The 24,739-nt window shown below is 34.9% G+C and overlaps 1 protein-coding gene across 4 annotated transcripts; it reads left to right on the top strand.

Moving 5' to 3' along the window:
* The first annotated feature begins 1,713 nt into the window (after positions 1–1,713).
* On the top strand, positions 1,714–24,435 carry Mrpl42 (mitochondrial ribosomal protein L42). Of its 4 annotated transcripts, none has more exons than XM_058571305.1 (6): positions 1,714–1,773; positions 3,352–3,512; positions 7,553–7,616; positions 8,607–8,691; positions 15,066–15,229; positions 21,764–23,403. In XM_058571305.1, exons 2-6 carry the CDS (start codon positions 3,443–3,445, stop codon positions 21,879–21,881), a joined length of 501 nt encoding a protein of 166 aa, XP_058427288.1. In that variant the 5' UTR covers positions 1,714–1,773; positions 3,352–3,442; the 3' UTR covers positions 21,882–23,403. The 4 variants fall into 4 exon arrangements, with proteins under 4 accessions (XP_058427288.1, XP_058427289.1, XP_046275341.1 ...); XM_058571306.1 differs by having other exon boundaries at positions 1,726–1,773; positions 3,349–3,512; XM_046419385.2 differs by lacking the exons at positions 1,714–1,773; positions 21,764–23,403 and adding an exon at positions 23,724–24,435.
* The last annotated feature ends 304 nt before the right edge of the window (positions 24,436–24,739 follow it).

Genomic DNA, 24,739 nt, shown 5'->3' with positions numbered 1-24,739 from the left:
TCTGCTGGGACCCTAAGACACACCAACTTCAAGTTAGAAATCGTTACTGTTTATTTTAAACTAAACTTATTTTTTCTTTTTCTTGGTACTGGGGATTGAATCCAAAGGTACTTTACCACTGAACTACATCCCCAGCCCTTTTTGTTTTGAGACAGGGTCTCACTAGGTTGCTTAGAGCCTTGCTTCGTTGTTGAGGTTGGTCTTGAACTTGCCTCAGCCTTCCTAGCTGCTGGGATTATAGGCATGAGCTGCTGCACCAGATATTTTTTTTTATTTTTAATTACATTTGTTATACTATTGCTGATAGTCAAAAGGGAAAGATTTTATTTGAATGCCTTAGAAATAAGATATCTCCTTAGGGTAGATGTTCATAAAAGTAAGTTATTCAAATTTTTATTAAGCACCTAAAGGTACAATTTTAGCTAGCATGGAGTGCTTACTGCATGCCAAGTATCTTACTAAGCATTTTGTGTACTTTCTGTTTTTTGATTCACTTAACATTACTATGGAGTAGAGAACATCATTATTATCCACCTTTCACAAAGAAAAAACTGAGACTCAAAAAATTTAAATAAATAAATTGCCCAAAACAACATAGATAAGAAGTGGGGAATCAAGATTAAAATTAGGCAGATGGAGCCTCAGAACTCATTTGATAACCTCTATACTGCCTCCCTAACATTAGCTGAACTAATGCATGAAGTAAGATGGTCCTATATATAGTAAGGTTTTAGCTTAAGGGTAGAGAAGATATAAATGTAAGTCCCATTTGGAGTGTTCCTAATATAGCTTTTGAAATGAAAGTAAATTATAAATTGTGATCTGAATTGTAGTTAATAATGTGGAAGAACTTACATTTTCACCAGTAGTAATTTTTTAAAATTTCTTTATTAGTTATTGTTGAACCTTTATTTATTTATTTGTTTATATGTGATGCTGAGAATCTAACCCAGTGCCTCACACAGGCTAGGCAATTACTCTACCACTGTGCCACAGCCTCAGTTCTTACCAGTGGTAATCTTTTTATTTTTTTTAATTTTTATTTGGTACTGGGGATTGAACCCAAAGATGCTCCACTGAGCTCAGTTTATTTATTTATTTATTTTTAATTTTGAGACATGGTGTTATTAAATTGCCTGCCTCAGCCTCGCGAGTCTCTGGAATTACAGGTGCACACAGTACTAATTCATATTCTCTCTTTCTCTCTCAATATTTTTTTTTTTTTTTTTTTTAGTTGTCGATGGATCTTTATTTTAATTACATGTGGTGCTGAGGATCGAACCCAAGGGCCTCCTTCATGCAAGGCAAGTGCTCCACCACTGAGCTACAACCCCAGCCCAGTACTAATTCTTTTTATGTATTTTTCTTGAAACATTTGTGATTTGAAATATGTTGATTCTGTCATTTCAGTTAGTATTGGACTGTTAGTAAAAGACCATCAGAAAAATAGTGGCTTACACAAGATAAAAGTTTACTTCTACCAAGGAATAATCTAGCGGTTCTCTGAATATGAACATAGTTAATAAAACTGTACTCGTTACTGTCAACGGATGCGTGCTGGGGCAATGATTTAGTTCTTCTGAGCACCTTTGGCAATGATGAGCCCAAGCGGCTGCAGCCAAAGGCGGGAGACTGCGGCAGGTTCCCAGCCTGCCCTCTGCGCTCGGGCCACTTTCCCGAGGAGACTACCGCTCCCAGAGTGCTCCGCGGGCCGGGAGGGCGCGGGGGCGGGGTCGCACAGTACCCGGATTGAGGCAACATGGCGATCTCCTGGTGAGTAGCCTGGGAGGTAACTGCTGCCCTCTCCTCCTCTGGTGGAGGAGTCCCTCGAATTTGGGCAGGCCCAGAAGGCTTATCGGCGGGTGTTGAGGCCTTCCGCTTGTCGTAGCCTGCAGGGCGAAGCTGCCGGCATCTCCAGATGTCCATCCTGTAAAAGGGACGGCACCTGGTCGCGTGCTTCCTGTAGCGCCCCTGTAGTGCCCTGACCGACACTCGGCGGGAGCTGAGTGACCTTGCGGGTCCGCGGACTCCTCCATGTCGAAGTCCTTCGGATCGCTCCCTGAGTGTTATTCTCTATGTTGTTGGGAGTCTGTTCCACGAACCCCAGCGCCCCTGAAGCTCTCAGTAGCTTTTGCTTTGGGTGGAATTCTATGCCAAGGGACTTGCTTTCTGAAATTTGCTCCTTGAGCTGAATAGTTTGACCCTCCACTGGGTATGCTGGCCTCGGGTAGAGGGAACCTAAAGGCTTCTAAAGTCCTATGTTCTTGCTCTTGTCACAAGACGTGGGTTTGCGTTCCACCCATGCCATCTACTGAACGGTGAGAATAGGGGAGCGAATTAATCGTTTGAGGTCCCTAAACTTTGTTCTTAATATGTAGAACGAAGATGCCTACTTTACAGATTTATGAAAGTCAGAACACATAATTGCATACGAAAGTAGGTTGTAAACTGTAAATAATACTCTTATGAACTCAGGGTTAGCAGTACTTAAGTACTAACAGGGCCAGGAATCCGCCTGTATACTTTAGTCCTGCAAAGAGGATCTGTGTCTTAATTCCCTTTCATCGTTCTCCACTGGGAGAAGGGCACGAATAGTCACCGAGTTCAATTAAACAAAAGGGTATAATAGTTTTGTTATTTATTCACAGCAGCTCATGAACATTGTGCTTGTTTCCCCCACTTTACCAGTGAAAAAAAATGGAGGGTCATTTAGTTAATGATTTGCCCAAAGTTTCCCAGTTTGTAACTGATCAACTCTAAAATTCTTGGAAGTAAGTCCTTCAAATTTTGTGTTTCTTCAAGGCTCAAAATAAGGAAACCACACATGGTTAATATAAGAGTAAAATGAAATGGTCGTGAAAACACCTTGGAACCTTATGATGATGACATTTGTGTTTCTCTAAGTATGTGATAGGCCAAGGATAGGCCTTCTTGTTTAATATTTAGTTGAATCAGAAACAGAATATTACTCTGCGTGATGTAATAAGGTCTTGTGTGTGGTACTAGGAGGTGGTACAGGCCTGCTACTAATTATAGATGGGATGCTCAATGTACCATTGTAAGTGACAGATTCTAAAAGCAATTACACATTTTCTGAGTATTCAGTAAGTGGAAAAAGCTGCACTGAGTGCTGAGATGTTTGCATTAAAGAAAAATAATAATGGGGTTATTATATATAAGTGGGATTTCTCATCTTAGATTTAGATATTTTTTATGTCCTATTAAATTATGTGGAAATGCAAAGTTGTTGGAAATCCTTACTTCAAATGACTGTCCTGTTAGGGAATGCTTCCTGTCTTGTTCTTGTAGTTTATGATAGGTAGCATTGATTTTTCTTTATCTCTTAAGCAGGAATAAAAATTGATGTGCCTAGAAGTAGATTTGAAAGGTGGTTGTTCTTCAGAACATCTTTCATCATATCGTCTGATCATCTTAAAACACCATGGCATCGATAGCATTCAAATGGGTGATATCAAAGAGAATTCTCTGGAAGCATTTATTTCCAGTTCAAAGTGAGTTATTAAATTTTTAATGTTTAAAAAGAGTTTTAAACTTTTTCAAATATAGAATATTTAACACTTATGTATGCCTATTTGCAGGAATGTTTGCAATAAAGAAAAAGCGATGAAAACCTAAATGTCAATCAAAAGGGGGTGGATTACTATTGCTACATCTTAACTATAAATGTCATGCCACTGTTTCCAACATGAAAAGTTCTCCAAATACAAGAGAGAGGAAAAGATGTCAGAACAGTATCTATCATGTGATTCTGTGGTTGTTTTTTTTTAATGTTTTTTTTAGTTGTTGATAGACTTTTTAAAATTTATTTATATGTGGTGCTGAGAATCGAAGCCAGTGCCTCACACATGCCAGGCAAGTGTTACCACTGAGCCACAACCCCATCCCTCTGTGTTTTAAAAAGATAATGTTTGTGTGCACAGGAATGTGTGCATATGCATAAATGCAGAGTCCAATATGGTTATTTGTGTAGACCACAAGTGGTTTTAGGTGATGGACTAATAAAGGGTAACTTTCTCTCATTTGGATCATTTATACTTCGTATATTTACGCTCGTTACTTTTTTAAAATTGCAAAATAAGTCTAATCTTTTTTTGGGGGGTGGGTGTGGGGTGGGTGCTGCCCAGAATTGAACTCAGGGGCACTCAACCACTGAGCTTCATGCCCAGCCCTTTTTTGTATTTTATTTAGAGACGGGGTTTCATTGAGTTGCTTAGTGCCTCACTGTTTCTGAGGCTGGCTTTGAACTCAAAATCCTCCTGCCTCAGCCTCCTAAACCACTGGGATTATAGGCATGTACCACCACACTCAGCTCACAGTCTAATCTTAACAACGATAATCATTGTTAATATTTTTGTGTATTCTCCTTGACTTCTTCCTATAGACATAGCCATTTCAAAAAACAAAATGTAATTTCTACTTTTGTTTTCTAAAGAATTGTTTAATTTTAATTATCTTGAAAAAGCCTATTGATATATATTTGATAATCAGAGCATGGACCCATATAAGTAAATACAATAATCTTATTTCTCAACCAACCACAACTGTTTTTTGCTTTCCTGTTTTTTTTTTTTTTTCCTGGAAATTGAATTTAGAGGTGCTTCAACACTGAAGTGTATCCCCAGCTCTTGTTGTTTTCTATTTTGAAAAGAGTGTCACTAAATTGTTAAGGCTAGCTCTGAATTTATGATCCTCATTCCTCAGCCTCCCAATTAGCTAGGATTACAGATGTGTGCCACCATGCCCAACTTTTGCTTTCATTTTTCTCTGTCCCACAGTACAATTTACCTACTTCCCTCCATCCCCTCCTTTTGAGACAGAGTCTCACTAAGGTGCTGGCTTCTTGCCTTAGTCTCCTGAGCCTCTGGGATTACAGGCATGCACCACCATGCCCAGCTTCCTTTTCCTGTATTAATTCTGTTTACCTATTTCTAAAGTACATATGGTTACAAAGCTACAGTAGGTATGCTTTTTAATGTTTAGCTATGTTAGCCAACTTTTCTTTACATCTCTGCTTGACTTTAATCTCTCCTTCATATTTCCTATTTACTACTCTTTGTAATTGAAAGTTTATTTATTGAGTTAGAGGAAGAGAGCTATTTGAAGACTAGGGCAAAAAAGCAATGAATAGGTAATTTGGGGGCTTTTGAGGCAAGGAAAAAATCGTTTGCCCACTAAACTTTTTTTTTTTTTTTTTTTTAAATAATGTTCACAAGTTTACTAAATTCTACTTTTATTTTTTATTTTTATATTTTTGGTACTGGTGATTGCACTTGGGGCACTTTTCCACTGAGCTATATGTCCTGACTATTTTTTTTTGGAGACAGCGTTTTACTTAGTTGCTGAGAGTTTAGCTAAAGGTTCTTGAGGCTGGGTTCAAACTTGCAATCCTCCTGCCTCAACCTCTGGAGTTACTGGGATTACAGACATTCTACTAAATCCTTTTATAGGAAACCAGGAAACCTTTGTCCTTGCACACCGTTCTTCCACTTCCCCTCTTTATAAAGGCTCAGAGCATTATAATTATCATATCATTGAAAATATAATCAACTTATAATTAATTAAATACAGAAGGAGATTGCTGAAGACTAGCTATAAACTAAAACAAGAGTCAGAACAAAAATTGCAGTCATCTTTTGAATTTCTAGGAGCATTTTCATTGTTGAGAATTGGGAGAAGGGCTCCTGCTGTTTAGCTTCCCATTTACCTTTACAGGAACCTGGACCTAAAGTGGATGAGGAGTTAGACCTGATCAGCTTTTATATAGCCCATGCCTTAAAACAGCAATTAGTCTTTATGCAGGTTACCTGAGAAACGGTTACTCCATCCCTGGATAACTAAAAATTATTATGTGTCTTTTTACTACATTTCCCCCTGCATATGTATTGTGTCTTTTTTGATGTCCCTAGTTCCTCATATATTATAATAGAGGATAAATAAGTGATTGTTTAATTTATATGAATGGATTGGAATTATTGTCAGATAATTTTAAAGAGTTAATTTAGGTTCCTCAAGAAAATCGTTCTATTATCATTCAGTCATCTCAATACTCAGGGACTATCTACCTTCTTTTATGAATCTATTATCATTTATGCAGCTATTATCATTAATATTATTATCAAAGGTAAAGTATTATTACTGATATTGTTGTTTTATATGGAAAGGAAGGACATTAAGATTGGAGGCAAAGCAAAACCCATGATTTGGGAGAGAAAGTATAATGACTAAAAAAAATAAAAGGGCCTCCGCATATTCCAGAAGAGCATTTAAGACTTTCCAAAATATATAGCCAACATGGAAATGTAGAATTTTATAGTTTTAAAAAACATATTAATCCATTTAGTCCTTATAATAATTAATATGGGTGGAAAAGGGGTTAAAAAAAAGGTATAGCAATGTCATATGAAGCATTGATTTAGGGTCATGTAAAAGAGACTCCCCTATGATAGAGGTTAGCAGGGAGGGAGAGTAAAAAGGATTTCATGGATGAATATACAACTTTGAAGTTGAGTGATTGTTGAGCAAAGTGTGAATGGTGTTGTATACTGGAGACATGGAGAGGAATGGAGGTAAGTCATAGTCCCATGTAACTGGAACAAGATGCTCTGTTGAGAGATTGATTCTTGGCTAAAGCCAAGACACATTCAGAATTTGCTTTTAATTATACTGAACTTGCCAGGCACTGTGGTGCACGCCTATAATCCCAGCAGCTCAGGAGGCTGAGGCAGGAGGGTTGCAAATTCAAAGCCAGTCTCAACAACATAGTAAGGCCCTCTCTCAAAATAAAAGTTAAAACAGATTGATGATGAGACTCAGTAATTAAGCTTAATCCCTGGTACAAAAACAAAAAACAAAAACAACTATATTGAGCTACCTCTAATTTTGTGTGTGTGTGTGTTTAAAGATATCCTTTCTTTGAACATAAAAGGACTTTCTGCAAATTTTTAAAGTAATTGAAGCTCTTGAATTTCTAAGTATTGTAAAAAAGGAAAATATGCTTAAAGTTGTACAAAATTAATTTTCTTAATCAAAACATACTGCTCCTCTTTTATAAACTATGCACCTTGGGATGTCTAAATACTTCACATTCTTTATTGGAAACATTAGAATTCCCAAATACTTTATTTTCCTTTATCATCTTTGATCTTTGTTCTTGTTACTTGCTCTAGAAGGAGCACTGCTTACCCCTTATCAACTCCTCATTCCTTTATCCTTCAGAGCACCTTAGACATCATTTCTACTGGGAAGGCTTTCTTGAACCTGCACATTTGCATTTGCTAGCCTGTCCCTGTGCCATTTCTCTCCCACTGCTTACCCATGCTAACAACACTTAACCTTTATGTTGCAATTGTTTCTTGTCTTTCTTACCCCCAGACTGTACCCTTTTAAGGATAGGGACTAAATCGTGGCTCTTTCTACAAACCTTTTTCACAGTAAATAGTAAATTGGTTAAAGGAGTAAAACTAGCTTTAAATTTATGTGAGAACATATGCCCCAATTAACTAAATCTGTTTTACTGTTTGGGTTTTTGCAGACAGTGCTTTATCTGGTGTTTGTCATAAATCCACATTTTCTTCTCTTCCAGATGACTATAATTGGTATGTATTAAAATTCAATTAAAAAATAACAGTCTTTAGCTGTATCTGAAATGATTTCATTTGATTTTCTGCTTGCTTTTTTGATTATTCTTTCTTTAATTTTGTTTCAAAAAGTTATTTCCATTCTCTTATTTACTCAGTATCTGAGATTATAAACGTTTTAAATGAAATCATTATCATTGTGTTTCAGTGAGTATTTAATTTGTTATAAGACAGACATGTTGTTAGAAATGCTATCTTCCTGAAGCCTGCCTTAGCTTTTTGGAGAAGTTAATTAGTTTTTATAGTTTTCTCTTTGGGTTCATGTCTATTAGCTTAAGTCATTATTTATCTTTTGTTTGACATTGAATAATCCCAAATTACAAATTTTTAATTCAATACCTTTTATTTAATTCCAGTCACCATGCTAAGAATTAAGAGTAACATGACATTGTCTTTGTTCTCCACAGAAGTCTGTTGTGCAGAAACTGCAACATATTTTCTTAAACCATGTGATTTTTTTTTAATTGCAAATTTTAGTAAAAGCATATCTGCTTCTCTTTCGATGCATTTTAATTGCACTATGTTAAGTAGTTGTAAGTTAGACTAGGTAACATTTTTTTAACCTAAAAATTTAGGTTGAGTCCTATAAAGTTTTTGCATTATATAAGATTCCATCCTTCATCAAAAATCATTGGTAGTTGAAATGTTCATTGCGTTGCTGTCATGGTATGTAATCTTAAAGTCATGATGAAATAATATGGTGTGTTATTTTCTGCTAGATAAAATATACTCACAGTTTAGGTCCTAGCCATTTTGTTGTGGTAGTAAGCTGATATATTCTGTGAGATAGTCTTGAGTTGTCGCCTATGTTAAGGTTACCAGGTTTGCTAATCCAGTGATATAGCGTCTTCTCTTTAGCAATTTGTGATTAATTAGTTTTTGCTGTAAAAATAATGATTCTGTCCTAAATAACAGTATAACTCTATTTTCTAAAATGTTCTTTTTTAGCAAAGTAGAGCTTGCTTTGACATCTGATGGCAGGACAATAGTATGCTACCATCCTTCTGTGGATATCCCATATGAACATACACAAGTATGTATGACAAAATCTACTAATAGTTTTTAATTTTCTGTTAGAAATGTACCTATTTCTTACAAATATCCAAAGAGAAGGGGATTGTCTGATTTTCTTTGTTTAATTTATCTTCTTTTGGCTTTTTTGAAAAACAGTTTTGATTTTCTTTTCATTTTTCTTTAAAGGTTTTTCTCATTATACAAAATAAACTTTTTTTAAAAAAATATTTATTTCTTTAGTTTTTAGGTAGATACAGTATCTTTATTTCACATTTATGTGGTGCTGAGAATCGAACCCAGTGCCTCACGCACACTAGGCGAGCACACTGCCACTTGAGCCACATCCCCAGGCCACAAAATAAACTTTTTAAATGCAGTTATGACATCATTTTTCTGGTCTAAAAAATTTAGTAGATATCTAGTTAAGGATTATATACATCTAGTATAAAACTATAAAACACATTATTCATCCCATATTATTATTTAATAAATTTTGAAAAACTTGCATTTTAGACTGTTAGTTCATAACTTTTGTACTGTTGATTCTGATAATCTTTTTTTTTTTTTTTAAATATTTATTTATTTATTTTAGTTTTCGTCAGACACAACATCTTTGTTTGTATGCGGTGTTGAGGATCGAACCTGGGCCGCACGCATGCCAGGCAAGCGCGCTACCGCTTGAGCCACATCCCCAGCCCCCTGATAATCTTTTTAATGTTTGATTTTTTTAATTTAATTTTTTCTAATGAATCAATATGGGTATATAGTTTAAGTGGTCCAATTTAATTTTTTTCTGTCTTCAAAGCCAGAGCACTAGATAAGAGGTTTGGGTTTATTTTTGTGTTTAATACAATTTATTTTAGTTTGACCTGTTTTTATTAATTTATATTTAAAATGCTTTTTTTTTCTATTTAATATAATATAGCATCCTCCTATATTTGGCAATGTTTGGTCTGCTCTCTGAGGAAAAAATAATTAGATTATACTTAGTGGCACCTATTTTTAAAAATCATTAGAGCCAGAGTGCTAGTTAATTTGACAAATTAGATTATTCTTTGCTAATTTCTATTCCATTTTTTAAATCTCACTATGTTTTCTTCCTGCCTCTGCATCCTAGCCAGATATAGGCACTAATCCAGTGCTCTTTTTTTTCTTAATTTCTTTGGGCAGTATATACAAAAATAGGCCTCAGTCACTGAGTTTGAAGCTGTATAATCTCCAGTTCACAATGTGTTATGCCTTCTTCTGTTGTTATCTTATGCATTCTTTGATGACATGCTTAATTCTTGTAGCAGTTATTCAAAAGAAGCAGAAGATTGTCAGGTCATTTCTTAGCATTCACATTCTTATCCCTAGATGACTCTTTACATCCCTTCTGTCCTCAATTCTGAAAACTTCCCCACCATAATATTAGTATTTAACTATCATTGATAAAATCTTTTCTAATGTTTTCTCTTCTTGAGTGTTGCCTTTACCTTTGTTCTCTAATATACCTGAATGTTCTCTGGGGACATTGTTTCCCCAGCAGCCCTTTTAAATAACTGCTGTTTGTCTCCCACAACCTTTGCCGCTGGGCTTAGAGGTGTAGTAGGTATTCTGTAGTTCTTCATCTTCATAACCAGATCATTTCTCTTTTCTCTGACAGTTCCTAGCTTTATAACTTGTATCATCAAATCATACCATCAATTATTTTTTTCTTTGTTGTCATCTCCAACCACCAGTTCATTTCTCTTTCACCCTCATACATTTCTTGAAGGTTTGAGGCTTATATCAAACATTGTTGAATCTAAAATGTGTTGGTTATTTTTCATAGATGCAGATAAAAAGATCCTCCTTTTTATTTCTCCTGATGTGTGTTTGATTAAAATACTAATATTTAAATTTTTTTTTTTTTTTTTTAGAATTTAGTATTTCTAGTTTAGGAAAACAAAGAGCAAAAAAATAATGATTTAGAAAACAAAGTAAAAATGTAAATAAAAATTAAGTTTTTTATTGTTGTTATTTTTTGTTTTGTTTTTGCTCTTGGGGATTGAATCCACAACTACAACTGAGTCACATTTGCCTTTTTATTTGTGATCCTTCTGCCTCAGCCTTTTGGAGGCACTGGATTACAAGTGTGCACTATCACGCTTGGCAAGAATGTCTTTTTAGTAATTGATTTAGTGGAAATTTTCAAAAGTCAAATTTTACAATTCTTAGGAAAAACAAGGGAAATTCAGGATAACAGTTCTGAGTATTTCATACAGTTGGCATTCGGTTTTATTTCATTTGTTTTATTGAAACACATACCCTTTCTTTGAAGTTTGATCAAGGAGTACTGCATTAAAGAATTCTGAGTGCCAGAGGCACTGTTATAGACCTTAAAGAATCCATTAATCTCAATGTCTTCTTATCTATGCACATAGAAATTTTTTTAAAACCACACAAAGCGGAGAGAATTTTTGATAAATTAGAATTAGACCTGCTTAGGATTAGGAAGACACAATAAGCATTTATTAATATGTGACAATAACTTTGATAATATTTAAAACATTTGCTCTTTAGCAATAGGTGTAAAAGACTTAAAAAAAAAAAAAAGAAAACTGTTAATTATAGGCTCTAAATAGCAATGGGGATGGATTCTCCAAAGATAGAGTTTATTAGAAAATAGCAGAGCATTGCAATGAGAATACAATTGCCATAGGCCATAGTCAAATATGAGTTTATTTAAGAGTTTGAGACAAGGGGAAGTTTCCAGAGGCAAAAGGAAGAGGATTACCAAAGTTGTTTTGAAGCAATCCTTACCTATGAGGATCAGTAACAAGGGTGGAGTCAGTCCAAGGTTGACCAGACTTTAGTTGGGCAGATGGCCTGATGATATAATTTTTTGTGTAAGGTTACAGTGGCCTTTGTGCAAGGTTGTGGTTCTGGCAGAGGCTCTTGTGTTAGTTCTTGTCAGTAATGTGTGCAGAGATCCCCTTCTGAACCTCCCAGCTTTATTTATGTACTTATTTTTCTGTCAGGGTTTGACACAGTTGACCCCCTTTCAATTCTGACAACTTTCACAGCTCTAATCCCATGTATATACTAGTACCTCTCAGGGTATAATAGTAATTTTCAAAGACCTTTACTAATATTTCACTTTATACAAAAGGATGATCTTTTGCATTTACATTAAATGTCTAAGGAATGCTTCCTCTTTAAAATATATATATATATATTCTCTCCCTTGTTTTTTTTTTTTTTTCCCCTTTCCCCTCACAAACTCTTATATGTAATTTTGTGTAACAATGAGGGTCTCCTTCCATTTCCATAGTTTCCCTTCTCTCTCCCTTTCTCTCCCCCCACTCGTCTCTGTTTAATGTTAATCTTTTCCTCATGCTCTTCTTCCCTGTTCTGATCTTAGTTGCTCTCTTTATATCAAAGAAGACATTTGGCATTTGTTTTTTAAGGATTGGCTAGCTTCACTTAGCATAATCTGCTCTAATGCCATCCATTTCCCTGCAAAATCCATGATTTTGTCATTTTTTAGTGCTGCGTAATACTCCATTGTGTATAAATGCCACAGTTTTTTAATCCATTCATCTATTGAAGGGCATCTGGGTTGATTCCAAAGTCTAGCTATTGTGAATTGTGCTGCCATGATCATTGATGTGGCAGTATCCCTATAGTATGCTCTTTTAAGATGGGGTAGAGAGGGAAGATGAGAGGGAAGGGGAGGGGGGATAGTAGGGGATAGGAAAGGTAGCAGAATACAACAGTCACTAATATGGTATTATGTAAAAATGTGGATGTGTAACCGATGTGATTCTGCAACTTGTATTTGGGGTAAAAAATGGGAGTTCATAACCCACTTGAATCAAATGTATGGAAGATGATATGTCATGAGCTTTGTAATGTTTTGAACAACCAATTTAAAAAAAAAAAAAATATATATATATATATATATATATATATATATATATATATATATATATATATATATATATCTTTATTGCTGTTTGGGGCCTTAAAAGAAATGTTAATAGCTACCTACTGTTTATGAAACTCTTAGAGCATGAGGGACAGCAAAGCATACTATGAATTATTATTTCACTTAATCCTCATTAAACTCTAATGAGACAGATATTACTTCCTGATTTTATAGAAAGGAAAAGTATGTTTAAATAATTTGCCCGAGGCCACAGAACTACTCAAAGCAGAACCAGAGACCAAAATGCATGTTCTTAACCTCTCTGTTATACTTCCTTATTCTCTCCCACATTCAGAGGGAATACTAGACCACTAATATGCAAGTGGTTTCTTTTTGGTCTAGTTATAAAGGCTTATCACAATCTGATTTCTCAAGATTTATTTTTTTTTAGATCATCTCTTAGGTGTTCTTGCATATGTTTCATCATTTACTCATCTTTCTGTGCCCCGTAAACTTCTGTCTATATTAGACTATACTATCTACCGGACTCTGACTCAACTACTTCCACTTCCACTGATATCTTCGTTACTTTGCATTTCTGAAGTCCTTATTCAATTGTGCCCTCTCCTTGTGCATATATATATATATATATATATATATAGCCTTTTACAGAGGTCTTATTGTTTCCTGAACTTAAACTTGATATAAGTATGTTATAATATTTAATACAGTGGTAGGATATAGTAGTTGTCAGTAAATAGTGTATGAATATAAAGAAGACTGTTTAAATGTTTCACATCATTGCAAAGTCATATTTGTATTGTACTATAATTACTATGTATGCCTTACTTTGTAAAGTACTTTGTAAAGTAAGGTATTGTTATATATGTTATCATTACTAATGTATAATTTCATCAATATAACATTATTGAATGTTATAGTCATTGTTATGTATATTAATATCATTATTTATTTATTTATTTATTTTTAAGTGTGTAGGGGTACCGGATATTGAACTCAGGGGCATTCAACCACTGAGCCACTCCCCAGCCCTATTTTGTATTTATTGAGAAACAGGATCTCACTGAGTTGCCTAGTGCCTTGCCATTGCTGAGGCTGGCTTTGAACTTGTGATCCTCCTGCCTCAGCCTCCCGAGCTGCCTGGGATTACAGGCATGTACCACTGTACCGGCTAATCATTTACATTTTAAAATATAGGTAACTTGACCCTCCAAGTCAGTGATTTTTTTTTTTTTTTTAACTGTGCTGCAGTTCAAACCCAGAGTCTTGTGCCTGCTAGGTCATACTCTATTACTGAACTACATATCTAGCCCAAGTCAGTGATTTTTTTTTTTTTTTAATGTGCTAGGGATTGAACCCAGGGTCCTTTATCTGAGTTACATTACATCTCTTTTTACTTTTTTTTTTTTTTAATGATTTTTAAAAATTTTTTTTTTTAAAGAGAGAGAGAATTTTAATATTTATTTTTTTAGTGTTCGGCAGACACAACATCTTTGTTTGTATGTGGTGCTGAGGCTCGAACCCGGGCCGCACGCATGCCAGGTGACCGCGCTACCGCTTGAGCCACATCCCCAGCCCCTCTTTTTACTTTTTTGAGACAGGGTCTCAAAAAAAAAGTTGCCCATGCTGGCCTTGAACTTATTTTTCTTCTGCCTATGTCTTCTGAGTCACTGAGATTATAGTCATGTGTCACCATGCCTGACTTTAAGTCATTGTTTCTTAAAGGCTTTAATGAGCTGCTCCTACTGATAGAAATATATTTTATCACTCTTATGCATTGGGAATGCAGTTTAGTAACTAATGTCTTTGTGGGGAAATGATCCACATTATCATGAGGCATTATTTGATGGCATTTCAGTTACCTGAAATGAAATCACTGAAAAATTTCCTGCTTCCATTGAATATGGGAGCCACATCCCCAGCCCTTTTATATATTTTACTAGAGATAGGGTCTCGATGAGTTGCTTATGGCCTTCCTAAGTTGCTAAGGCTGAGTTTGAACTTTTGATCCTGCTGCCTCAGCCTCCCAGTCACTGGGATTATAGGCATGTGCCACCGTGCCTGACACTTAGTCCCTTTTTATGTTTTGGGACAGGGCCTCAGCTAAATTGCTGAGGCTGGCTTTGAATTTGCAACCCTCCTTTCTCAGCCTCCTGAGCCACTGGGTTTACAGATGTGTGCCACCCTGCCCAGTAAGAATTTTCATTTTCAATGAAAGGTTTTGCATTGTGTCTCACTGTAATGATTGAGATATATAAGGATTTTATTATTGGAAAATTAACCCAAAATTTGTGAGAGGAAAAATATTTCTGATCTTGTTGAGTAATACAACTAAGCAAAACTGTTCTGATAACTTCTTTACCTACCCTGAGTTACTGTAATGAATTACTGAGTATGGAAATTATTTTATTGTAACTCAATCAAATCCTGGCTAACCTTTTTCTACATTTTGATGTTGTTTGTTTCTAATTATTTTGTAGCCTATTCCTCAACCAGATCCTTTGCACAGTAATGAAGAAACACATGATCAAGTGCTAAAAACCAGATTAGAAGAAAAAGATGAACACCTTGAGGAAGGACCCATGATAGAAAAACTTAGCAAAATGTTCTTTACTACTAAGCATCGTTGGTATCCTCATGGACAGTAAGTTTTATTTTCTTTCTTCAACTCTGACTACATACACTAAAGGAACATGTAACTATCCTTGCATTAACAATTTCTGAAATGGTACTGCACGAGAAAGTTAACCCCAAGTACAATCACATATTATATTGTACACCACCCTCCCTACCGCCATCCCCGTACTGAGGACTCAACCTAGTACCACTGAACTGTGTCCCTAATCCTACCCTTTATTTTTAAGAATTTGAGACAGGCCTTTTACAACATTACCAAGGCTGGCTCCAAACTGTGATCTTACTGTGTCAGCCTCCTGATAGAAATATCAAGACAATCTGCTCCACTAAGTTCTACACAATCCCTGTTTGTAAGTTTGGGTATTTGGGTAAATAGCTGAATTACCAGCATGCACCACCATGCCCAGCTATATTATATTTTTATATCAATATATATACTATAGTTAAATTGAAATAATGCTTTTTTAGCAATATTATGTTTTTATATCAATATATATATATTATAGTTAAATTGAAATGCTTCTTTATTTTTCTTTATTTTAATGAGAGAATTTAAACAAAGCTTTCTGTGAATTTTATAAAAGGCCTTGAAAATTTTATTCTATGATAGTCATTAATTAATGTGTGATTTTTATTTAGCTTCCTAATAAGAAATTAATCTCGTTCTCAGCCCTTTATCTATTCTTTTAGTAGACTGAGTTGTTGCAAAAATAATTGGGATGCAGCACACAATTTGGCAATAAATATTGTTTTCAATTCTCTTGCCTTTCTCTCATCAACTCTTATCCTCTATCTCTGGCTTTAATTTTCATATTTTGAATCATTTTCTTTTCTTGTGGTGTTAGGGCCTAACATATAGTGCTTTTATGCTTAGCTATACTCCAGCTCCAAATCTTCTCTCTTTCATGTCTATTATCTTCCAGACTAAACTATGAGGGCACTTGGTTTATAAATATAAACAGTGTTTGTTTGAGCAAACTTTGTTCTCATTCACTTGTGTAACTGCCACTGGGCTGGCACACTTATAGCAGGATACATTTATGGAACTAACAAATATACATTCATCAGTCTGTTCTAGTGCTGGGTGCGGTGGCATATACCTGTTATCCCAGCATCTCGGGAGGCTGAGGTAGGAGGATCATGAGTTCAAAGCCAGCCTCAGCAACAGCGAGGTGCTAAGCAACTTAGTGAGACCCTGTCTCTAAATAAAATACAAAAAAGGGGATGTGGCTCAGTGGTTGATTGCCCCTGAGTTCAATCCCTGGTATCAAAAACAAAACAAAACAATCTGCTCCACTAAGTTCTATACAATTCCTGTTTTTAAGTTATTTATACTCAAGGAGTGAAGATAATGAAGTAAATACACAATTAAAATCAAGGGTGATTAAGCCTCTTGAAGGATGGCTCAGCGATACCTACGGGAGTGGGAGAAAGCTCCATAGGCAGAAGAGACAGCAAGTGAGATAAAGTATGCTGGGGAAGTTACCAATAGTTCATATTGGATGGAATCTAGAATATGTGGAGGAATATAGAAAGAGTATTGTGAAGGAGTTTGTGCTGAGCAGTTTTAACATGTGAACTGACTTGTACATCATTTATACATTAGAAAATCATTAAGAAGGCTCTGTATTTGGGATAAAGTGATACAATGAAAGACTAGAGTTAGGGAGACCTGTTAGGAAACTATTAACAGAAGTCTGGTGAAAAATGTTGATGATCTAAATGGACTACCACTGAGAACAGAAAGAAGGAAAAATGAAAGAAGATTGGTATTTAAGGACTTTAATCAGCATTAGTAGATGCATGGTAGGGAGAGAGGGAAGAGATAGGAGGCCTCTCTGACAGGGGTGTTTGGGTAGATAGTGATGCCATTTATGTGAATGGGGAAACAAGTTTGGGAGTAAGGAGGATGAACCCACAGTTGATTGAGTTTGAAGGGCCTGTGGATCATCTGGTGGGGAACAGTTCTAAAGGGATAGATCTAGGGATTCTGGAGCTGTGTTCACTTTTTAGTTTAAAAGAAGCGTCTTCCCTTAACTTTAGTTATGGCAGAGATTCTCCAGGGTACTGCTTTTTATTGTACATCTTGGTGAAATTCACTCTGAGAGTTTTAATTATAGTTGCTGTGCAGCCTGTTCTGCCATGTTTTTTTCCTCAGTCTTATTAGCAGTATCATCATCCTTAGAATATTTCAAACAACTTCTTTCCAAAGTTTTTGATTCATTAGAATAAAACAAAGTCTTTTCCTGTCTAAAAAAGCCCCTCTTTTAACAATCTCAATATTAAAGGTGATATTTCTATGTCAATTTCCCAAGAAAAAAATTTGTGTTTTGTTTTTGTTTTTGTAATGACCAACATGGTCTTTCAATTCCTGCTTCTATTTTTTATCTCCTTCCTTGATTCCTTGATTTTTTTTTTTTAAACTTAATACTCAATTTTTATGCATGCTATCTGGGTCTGTACCTATCTTTGTAATTGTTAGGGTTTTGTAAATGTTAGGGTGTATGAAAACAAATTAGCAAGCATTTCCATACTATATTTAAATCATTAAATCATTACTATATTTTAAGATTTATTTCCATGATTTACAACGTCTCTTAAAGTTTATCTTTTAGTTTTGTCATGTTATCCAGATATTTCAGTTAAGCCTAACCCTGAACTTTGGTAATGGCTTTTAGTATTTGTTGCCTTCCTCTATGTCTCATATTGCTACAATCTTTTGTAATCGTTGCTCATAGCCAAGTCACTGAGGATACGAAAATCCTCTGAAGGGAAGAAAGACTAAAGGCAGTATTAGGAATCTTAAAATCAAATATGTGTTTCAAGAGTTTTTATTTATTTATTTATTTATTCCTTTTTGTGGATGGATCACAATTTGTTTATGTTCCAGTTATGAACATTTTGAGTACTTCTCAGTATTTGGCTCATATGAATAAAACTGCATAAATGTTTAAGTCATGGTATTGACATGTTTTCACTTCTGGTTTTTTTTTTGAGTTTAATTTTTCTTCTTTTTGTTTCAATATTTTTTTAGTTATAGGTGAACACAATATCTTTTTATTTTATTTATGTGGTGCTGAGGATCGAACACAGGGCCTCACACATGAGAGACGAGAGCTCTACCACTGAGCCCCAGCCCCAACCCCTCTTGTTTTTTTTTTTTTTTTTTTTTAATACCAGGAATTGAACTCTGGGGCTTATCCAATGAGCCACTCCCCCAGCCCTTTTTTGTATTTTATTTAGAGACAGGGTCTCACTGAGTTGCTTAGCACCTCGTTAAGTTGCTAAGGCTGGCTTTGGACTTGCAATCCTCCTGCCTCAGCCTCCCAAGCTGCTGGGATAACAGGAAAGCACCATTGCTCCTGGCTGTGTTTTCACTTCTTTTGGGCAAATCCCTGTAAGTAAGATTACTGGGTCATATGATAAAAAAAGACACATTTAAATTCAGTAGAAACTGTCAAAGTGATATTTCCACCAGTAGTAAGTGTGAGTTCTACTTGTTCCACATCCTCCCTAACACTCGGTATTATTGTCTTTTTACTTTAGTCATTCTGTTGGGTAAGTAGTAGCGATTAATTGTGATTTTTAACTTATGTTTCCCCAATAATAATGATGTTGAACATTTTTTCATGTGGCCATCTGTACATTTGTAGTGGGTATTTGTGTATGTGTGTGTGTGTGTGTGTGTGTGTGTGTGTGTGAGAGAGAGAGAGAGAGAGAGAGAAAGAGAGAATTGTCTGTACAGATGAGTTGTCTTATTAAGATATAGGACCCGTGGATTGAAGTACTGTGTGAGCTGTGTGCTTTATAAATATTTTCTGCCTGTGGCTTGCCTTTTCATTTCCTAAATAGCTTTTGAAGATACTAGTGTTTTTTAATTTCGATGATGTTTAATTCACAAATTTTTCCTTTTGTAGTTCAGGAGTTTTATGTTCCACTTAAATTCTACCTAACCCAAGGTCACTAAGAATTTCTTCTAGAAGTTTTATTTGGGTTGATTTTTATATACAGTGTGAGGGCATTAGTTGAGGTACCTTTTTTTACATATGCATATCAGCTATTCTAGCATCGTTAGTTGAAAATATTATGTCCCTTTCCATTAAATTGGTCCAACTCCTTTGTTGAAAGTCAGTTGACCATATATGTTGGTACTGGTAATCTTGTTCAATTAATCTCTATTTTTACAGTAAATAAGTTTTAAAATCAGGTAAAGTCCTCTGTATTGTTATTTCTTCAAATTTTCTTAGTCATCCTATGTCTTTCGCATTTCCCTATGAATTTTAGAGTCAGCTTATCAATTTATAAAAAGCTTGGTAGGATTTTAAAGAGTGTTGAATTCAGTCTGCAGATCAATTTCAGGAGAATTAATGTCTTATCAATATTCAGTCTTGGGGCTGGGGTTGTGGCTCAGTGGGAGAGTGCATGCCTGGCATGTGTGAGGCACTGGGTTCAATTCTCAGCACCGCATTAAAAAAAATAAATAAATAAAATAAAGGTATTGTGTCCCATCTACAGCTAAAAAATATTCAGTCTTATCAATATTCAATCTTCCTATTGAAAATGGCATATTTTTTTGAGACAGGGCTCACTGTGTTGGTCAGGCTGTCCACAAATTCCTGGACTTAAGCAGACCTGCCCTCTCAGCCTACTGAATGTCTGGTACTATAGGGGCATATCATGGTGCCCATATATAGGATTTTCTTCTTTCTTTCTTTCTTTTTTTCTTTTTTTGTGGGGGGTGGATACTGGGGATTGAACTCAGGAGCAGTCATCCACTGAGCCACATCCCCAGCCCTATTTTGTATTTTATTTAGAGATAGGATCTCACTGAGTTTCTTTCTTTTTTTTTTTTTTTTATAACTTTTTTTTTGAAAGGGAGAGAGAAAGAGAGAGAGAGAGAATTTTTAATATTTATTTTTTTTTAGTTTTCGGTGGACACAACATCTTTGTTTGTATGTGGTGCTGAGGATCGAACCTGGGCGGCACGCATGCTAGGCGAGCGCGCTACCACTTGAGCCACATCCCCAGCCCCATCACTGAGTTTCTTAATGCCTTGCTTTTCCTGAGGCTGGCTTTGAACTCACAATCCTCCTGCCTCAGCCTCCAGAGCCACTGGGATTACAGGCGTGTGCTGCTACACCCTGCTAGGATTTCTTAATAGATGATCATAGGACCTATGAATAAAGGCAATTTTACTTCTCTTTTTATAGTGCTTCTTGTTTTGTTTTTCTTATTGCTTAGAACCTTAAGTACAATGTTGGGTAAACTGCTGAGAACAAATATTATTGTCTTTCCCCCAGTTTTAGTGAAGGAAGGCACTGAATCTTTTAACATCAAAAAGTCTAGTGTTCAGTAATAGGTCTTTATGTAGATGCCTTGATCAGGTTCAGGAAGTCCCTTCTAGCATAGTTCTAGGGAGTCCCTAGCATGGAGAAGTATTTTTGTTTTGATTTGCTTTATCATGAATGGGTGTTGAATTTTCTTGGATGCTTTTTTTGCATTTATTAAGATGATCATTTGGTTTTTCTTACTTTTTAATATAGTCAATTATATTAAATGATTTTAAATAGTAAGTTTACTTTTTATTTCTGGGGTAACTGATGCTTGGTCATGATGTATTATTATTTTTATTTATTGTTGAATTCATTTTGCTAAAATTTTGTGTAGAATGTTTACATCTTTATTAGGGATACTGGCCTGTAGTTTTATCTGTTTTTGGTGTCAGTAATGCTTCCATCAGAAAATAGATACGGAAGTATACCTTCTTCTCCATTTTTCCAGAGGAATGTGTAAAAATTGGATCCTATTTCTTTCTTAAATGTTTGTTAGAATTCACCAATGAAGCCAAATTACAAGTGACACACACTTGTAATCCCAGCAACTCGGAAGGCTGAGGCAAGAGGCTCACAGGTTCAAGGCCAGCCTCAGCAGTTTAGTGAGACCCTAAGCAACTTACTCAGACATTGTCTCAAAATCAAAGAATTAAAAAAAGACTGGGGGCCTGTAGCTCAGTGGTAAGTGCCTTGGGTTTAATCCCCAGGGCCAAAAAAAAAAAAAAAAAAAAACAAACCAAGGAATTCACCAGGGAAGCAAGCCATCTGGGTCTGGAGTTTTCTTTATGGGAAGTTTTAATTACACATTTAGTTAGTTTAGTTGATATGTAAAGGCTCTTTAGTTTATCAAAAGTTTCTTCTTGAGGACACTGTGTTAGTTTGTGTTTTTCAAAGAATTTGCCCATTTCATCTAAATTGTTGGGTTTATTTGCATATTGTTGATCATTGTATTTCCTTATTGTCTTTTAAATATTATAGTGATGTCACTTCTCACATTCTTTTTCTTTTTAATTTTTAAAATTTGTTCTAATTAGATGTACATGACAGTAGAATGCATTTTGACACATTGTACACAAATGGAGCATAACTTCTCATTCCTCTGGCTGTACATGATGGAGAGTGTCTCATTCTACCTCCCTTCACAGCCCCACATCCCCACCCCTCCCTCTACTCCCCACCTCTCACATTCTTTTTTTTTTTTTTTTTAGTTTTCAGTGGACACAACATCTTTGTTTGTATGTGGTGCTGAGGATCGAACCCGGGCCGCACACATGCCAGGCGAGCGTGCTGCCGCTTGAGCCACATCCCCAGCCCTCACATTCTTGATATGATTAATTTTGTTGATCTTTTCCAAGAATCATCTTTTTGGTTTTATCAAGTCTACTGTTTTTCTATTTTCTATTTTATTGTTTTTTTGCTCTTTGTTATATCCTTTTTAAACTTTCTTTTGGTTTAAGTAAGTTGTGATCAAAATATCTGGAAATAAATTTGTTCATGCTGGTTATTATGCTCTAGGTATTTTCTGCAACTTACTTTTTCATGTTAGCATGCAGAGGCGTATTTTATTCTTTTCAACTTAGTTCTTTTATACATTTTCAAAAAATCATTATCACCCAGCACTGCAAAAAAAAAAAAAAAATCAATATCAGAAAAATCAGGAAGTTTTCTATATGAAACTTTAAGATAAACAAAACATGCTTAGGTATTGTGATCACAAACAAAACTAAAGAGCATGAGATACATATCTTATCATTTGTGGAATAAAAATTTTTAAATGGAATTTCCACATTAGCAAAAAAGCAAAGAAAATTAACTCCTGACCACCTTGCCAAAAATCTTACTATACGGGAAGTTTTGAAGAGAACTAATCAATCACATTTGTACTCTGTATTTTCTTTTTTAAAATTTACTTTGTTATAGATGGACACAATACCTTTGTTTTATTCATTGATTTTTATGTGGTGCTGAGAACTGAACCTAGTGCCTCACACATGCTAATAGGCAAGTACTCTACCACTGAGCCACAACCCTAGCCTGTACTCTGTATTTTCTTAACTCAGTAAAGAAAATAAAGAAATATGAAGAAACAAAAAGAAAAATTCTCCACAGTGAAATCACTCAAAAATAATCACTGTTAACAGTGCATTTTTTTTTTTCTCTAGATCTATTCATAAGCTTGGTTAGTTGCTTATTTTTACATGGTTGTAATCATATGTGAATTTGCATCATATATCCCTGTCTTAATATTTTAATTATTTTTCTGTATTACTTTAGGATAGATTTCCAGAATAGTGGGTTGAGCCTCCTTAATCCGAAATCCAAAATGCTCCAAAGTCTGAAACTTTTCAAGCACTAATGTGGAAAATTTCACATCATATGTTAAGGATTGTAGTAAAAATGCAGGCACATTAACAATATTATACAAAATTATCTTCAGGATATATGTGTAAGCTGTATAAGAAACCAACAAATTTTTTTGTTTAGACTTGGGTCCTATCCCCAAGATATTACGTATATGCAGCTATTCTAAAATCAAACTATTACAAAAAAGAAAAATTCCAAAATTTGAAATATTTCTGTTCTCACGTATTTGAGATAAGAGATGTTCAACCTGTACTAAATGAAGGTTGTGAATATTACCATTCTGCTTTTCAAAAGTATTGCACCAATTAATACTTGAATCAGCCAAGGCTGATTTCACCACACTCATGCTTGGATTAGACATTATAATTTTTAACATATTTGTGATCAGAAACAAAAGTAAACTGTTCCTGATGATATTAAAATATAATTTTGTAGATCAAGTGGCTTCTGTTCAGTTTTTAAAATAAAACTGTAATAGAACATGCTTATGATATAGTGTTTTTTTATTATAAAGACAAATTTTATTATTAGTTTTTAATTAAGGTTACCTTGAAAATGTCCTCAAGATCTGAAAGAAGATTTTCCAAAATGCTTAATTGATAGGAAGCAATTTTCACACTGGGAGAATGTAGTTTAGTAAGAAATATCTGAGATGTATCCAAAAATGTATGTATAAAGTTTCATTGATTTTTTTCAAATAGTTCTAATAAAAATAGCAAAATAATCATAGACATTTGAGATTTCTATCAGAAGTAATAAACGTTTACTAAAATAATTTATCTCAGATATATTCTTCTTTTCAAGGTATCATAGACGTCGTAAGAATCCGAATCCTCCAAAAGACAGATGATATTGAGACTCCTGGGAGAATCAAAGAAAAATGTTATCTGGTGTCTCATTTGCCATTTGAGAAAATGCAATCTGGTGTATTCACTAATATGTTATTTAGTAATATAATAATAAAATGTCTTTTCATATATTAGAATATGTATTTATTAATCCTGGACTTTACATTTTTATTTAGAGAAATGATTTCATTTATTTTCCTTTTGAGATATTAAAGGCTACCACTTATTTTTATGTGTCTAGTATGAGTATTTTTACATCATCATGTAAACATTATCATTAGTGTAAATATGGTTAATAAAATATGCATGCTTCTTCTGAAGAAATTTTTCAAATTTATTTTCATTGGTGCATTAGTTTTACCTAATAGTGGGAATCATTATGCTGTATTTGTACATACACATAACATAATTTGATCAGTTTCATTTCACTGTATCTTCCTTTTTCTCCCTACCCCATCTGCTTGCTCTATCCAATTTAATTGGTACGTTGTAATTATATAGAAAAGCTGTAGTCACTGCGGTTATATTTGTACCCGGACATAGCATAATTTGGTACATTTTGCTCCCCAGTACTTCCCCGTGTCCTCGCTCTTCCCTCCCTCTTGACTTCACGAAGGTGTTTCCAAGTTGCCTTTGAGAATAAACTTACGAAGACAATCCAGAAAATAGATGTTGCAGTGTTTCCATTGGCTTTAGGAAATAATTAACTTAGTTATATTTTAATCAGTTTTTACTGTCTGCTAGACTCTTTGCAAATTTTATTAAATTCTGACAATAATTCTCTTAAGAGGGAGCATCAAGGCTGGGTTGTAGCTCAGTGGTGGAGTGCACATGTGAGGCACTGGGTTCTATCCTCAGCACCACATAAAAATAATATAAATAAAATAAAACTTTTGTGTCCATTGCCAACTAAAAATAGTCGGGGCAGGGGTGGGGAGGTTGGAAAGGAGCATCATTATCATTATATAGATA

This window comes from Marmota monax, unplaced genomic scaffold (genome assembly GCF_021218885.2).
Source record: "Marmota monax isolate L192 unplaced genomic scaffold, Marmota_monax_Labrador192_F-V1.1 WCK01_AAM20220418_F8-fsc00036, whole genome shotgun sequence".
In the NCBI taxonomy this organism is placed as follows: domain Eukaryota; kingdom Metazoa; phylum Chordata; class Mammalia; order Rodentia; family Sciuridae; genus Marmota; species Marmota monax.
This window is presented reverse-complemented; position numbering and strand designations above follow the sequence as displayed.

Coding starts and splice junctions, on each gene's coding strand:
- Mrpl42 (XM_058571305.1), top strand. CDS start 3,443: ATGGCATCGATAGCATTCAAATGGGTGATATCAAAGAGAATTCTCTGG. Junction 3,513..7,552: donor GCATTTATTTCCAGTTCAAA/GTGAGTTATTAA, acceptor GGGTTTTTGCAG/ACAGTGCTTTATCTGGTGTT. Junction 7,617..8,606: donor CTTCCAGATGACTATAATTG/GTATGTATTAAA, acceptor GTTCTTTTTTAG/CAAAGTAGAGCTTGCTTTGA.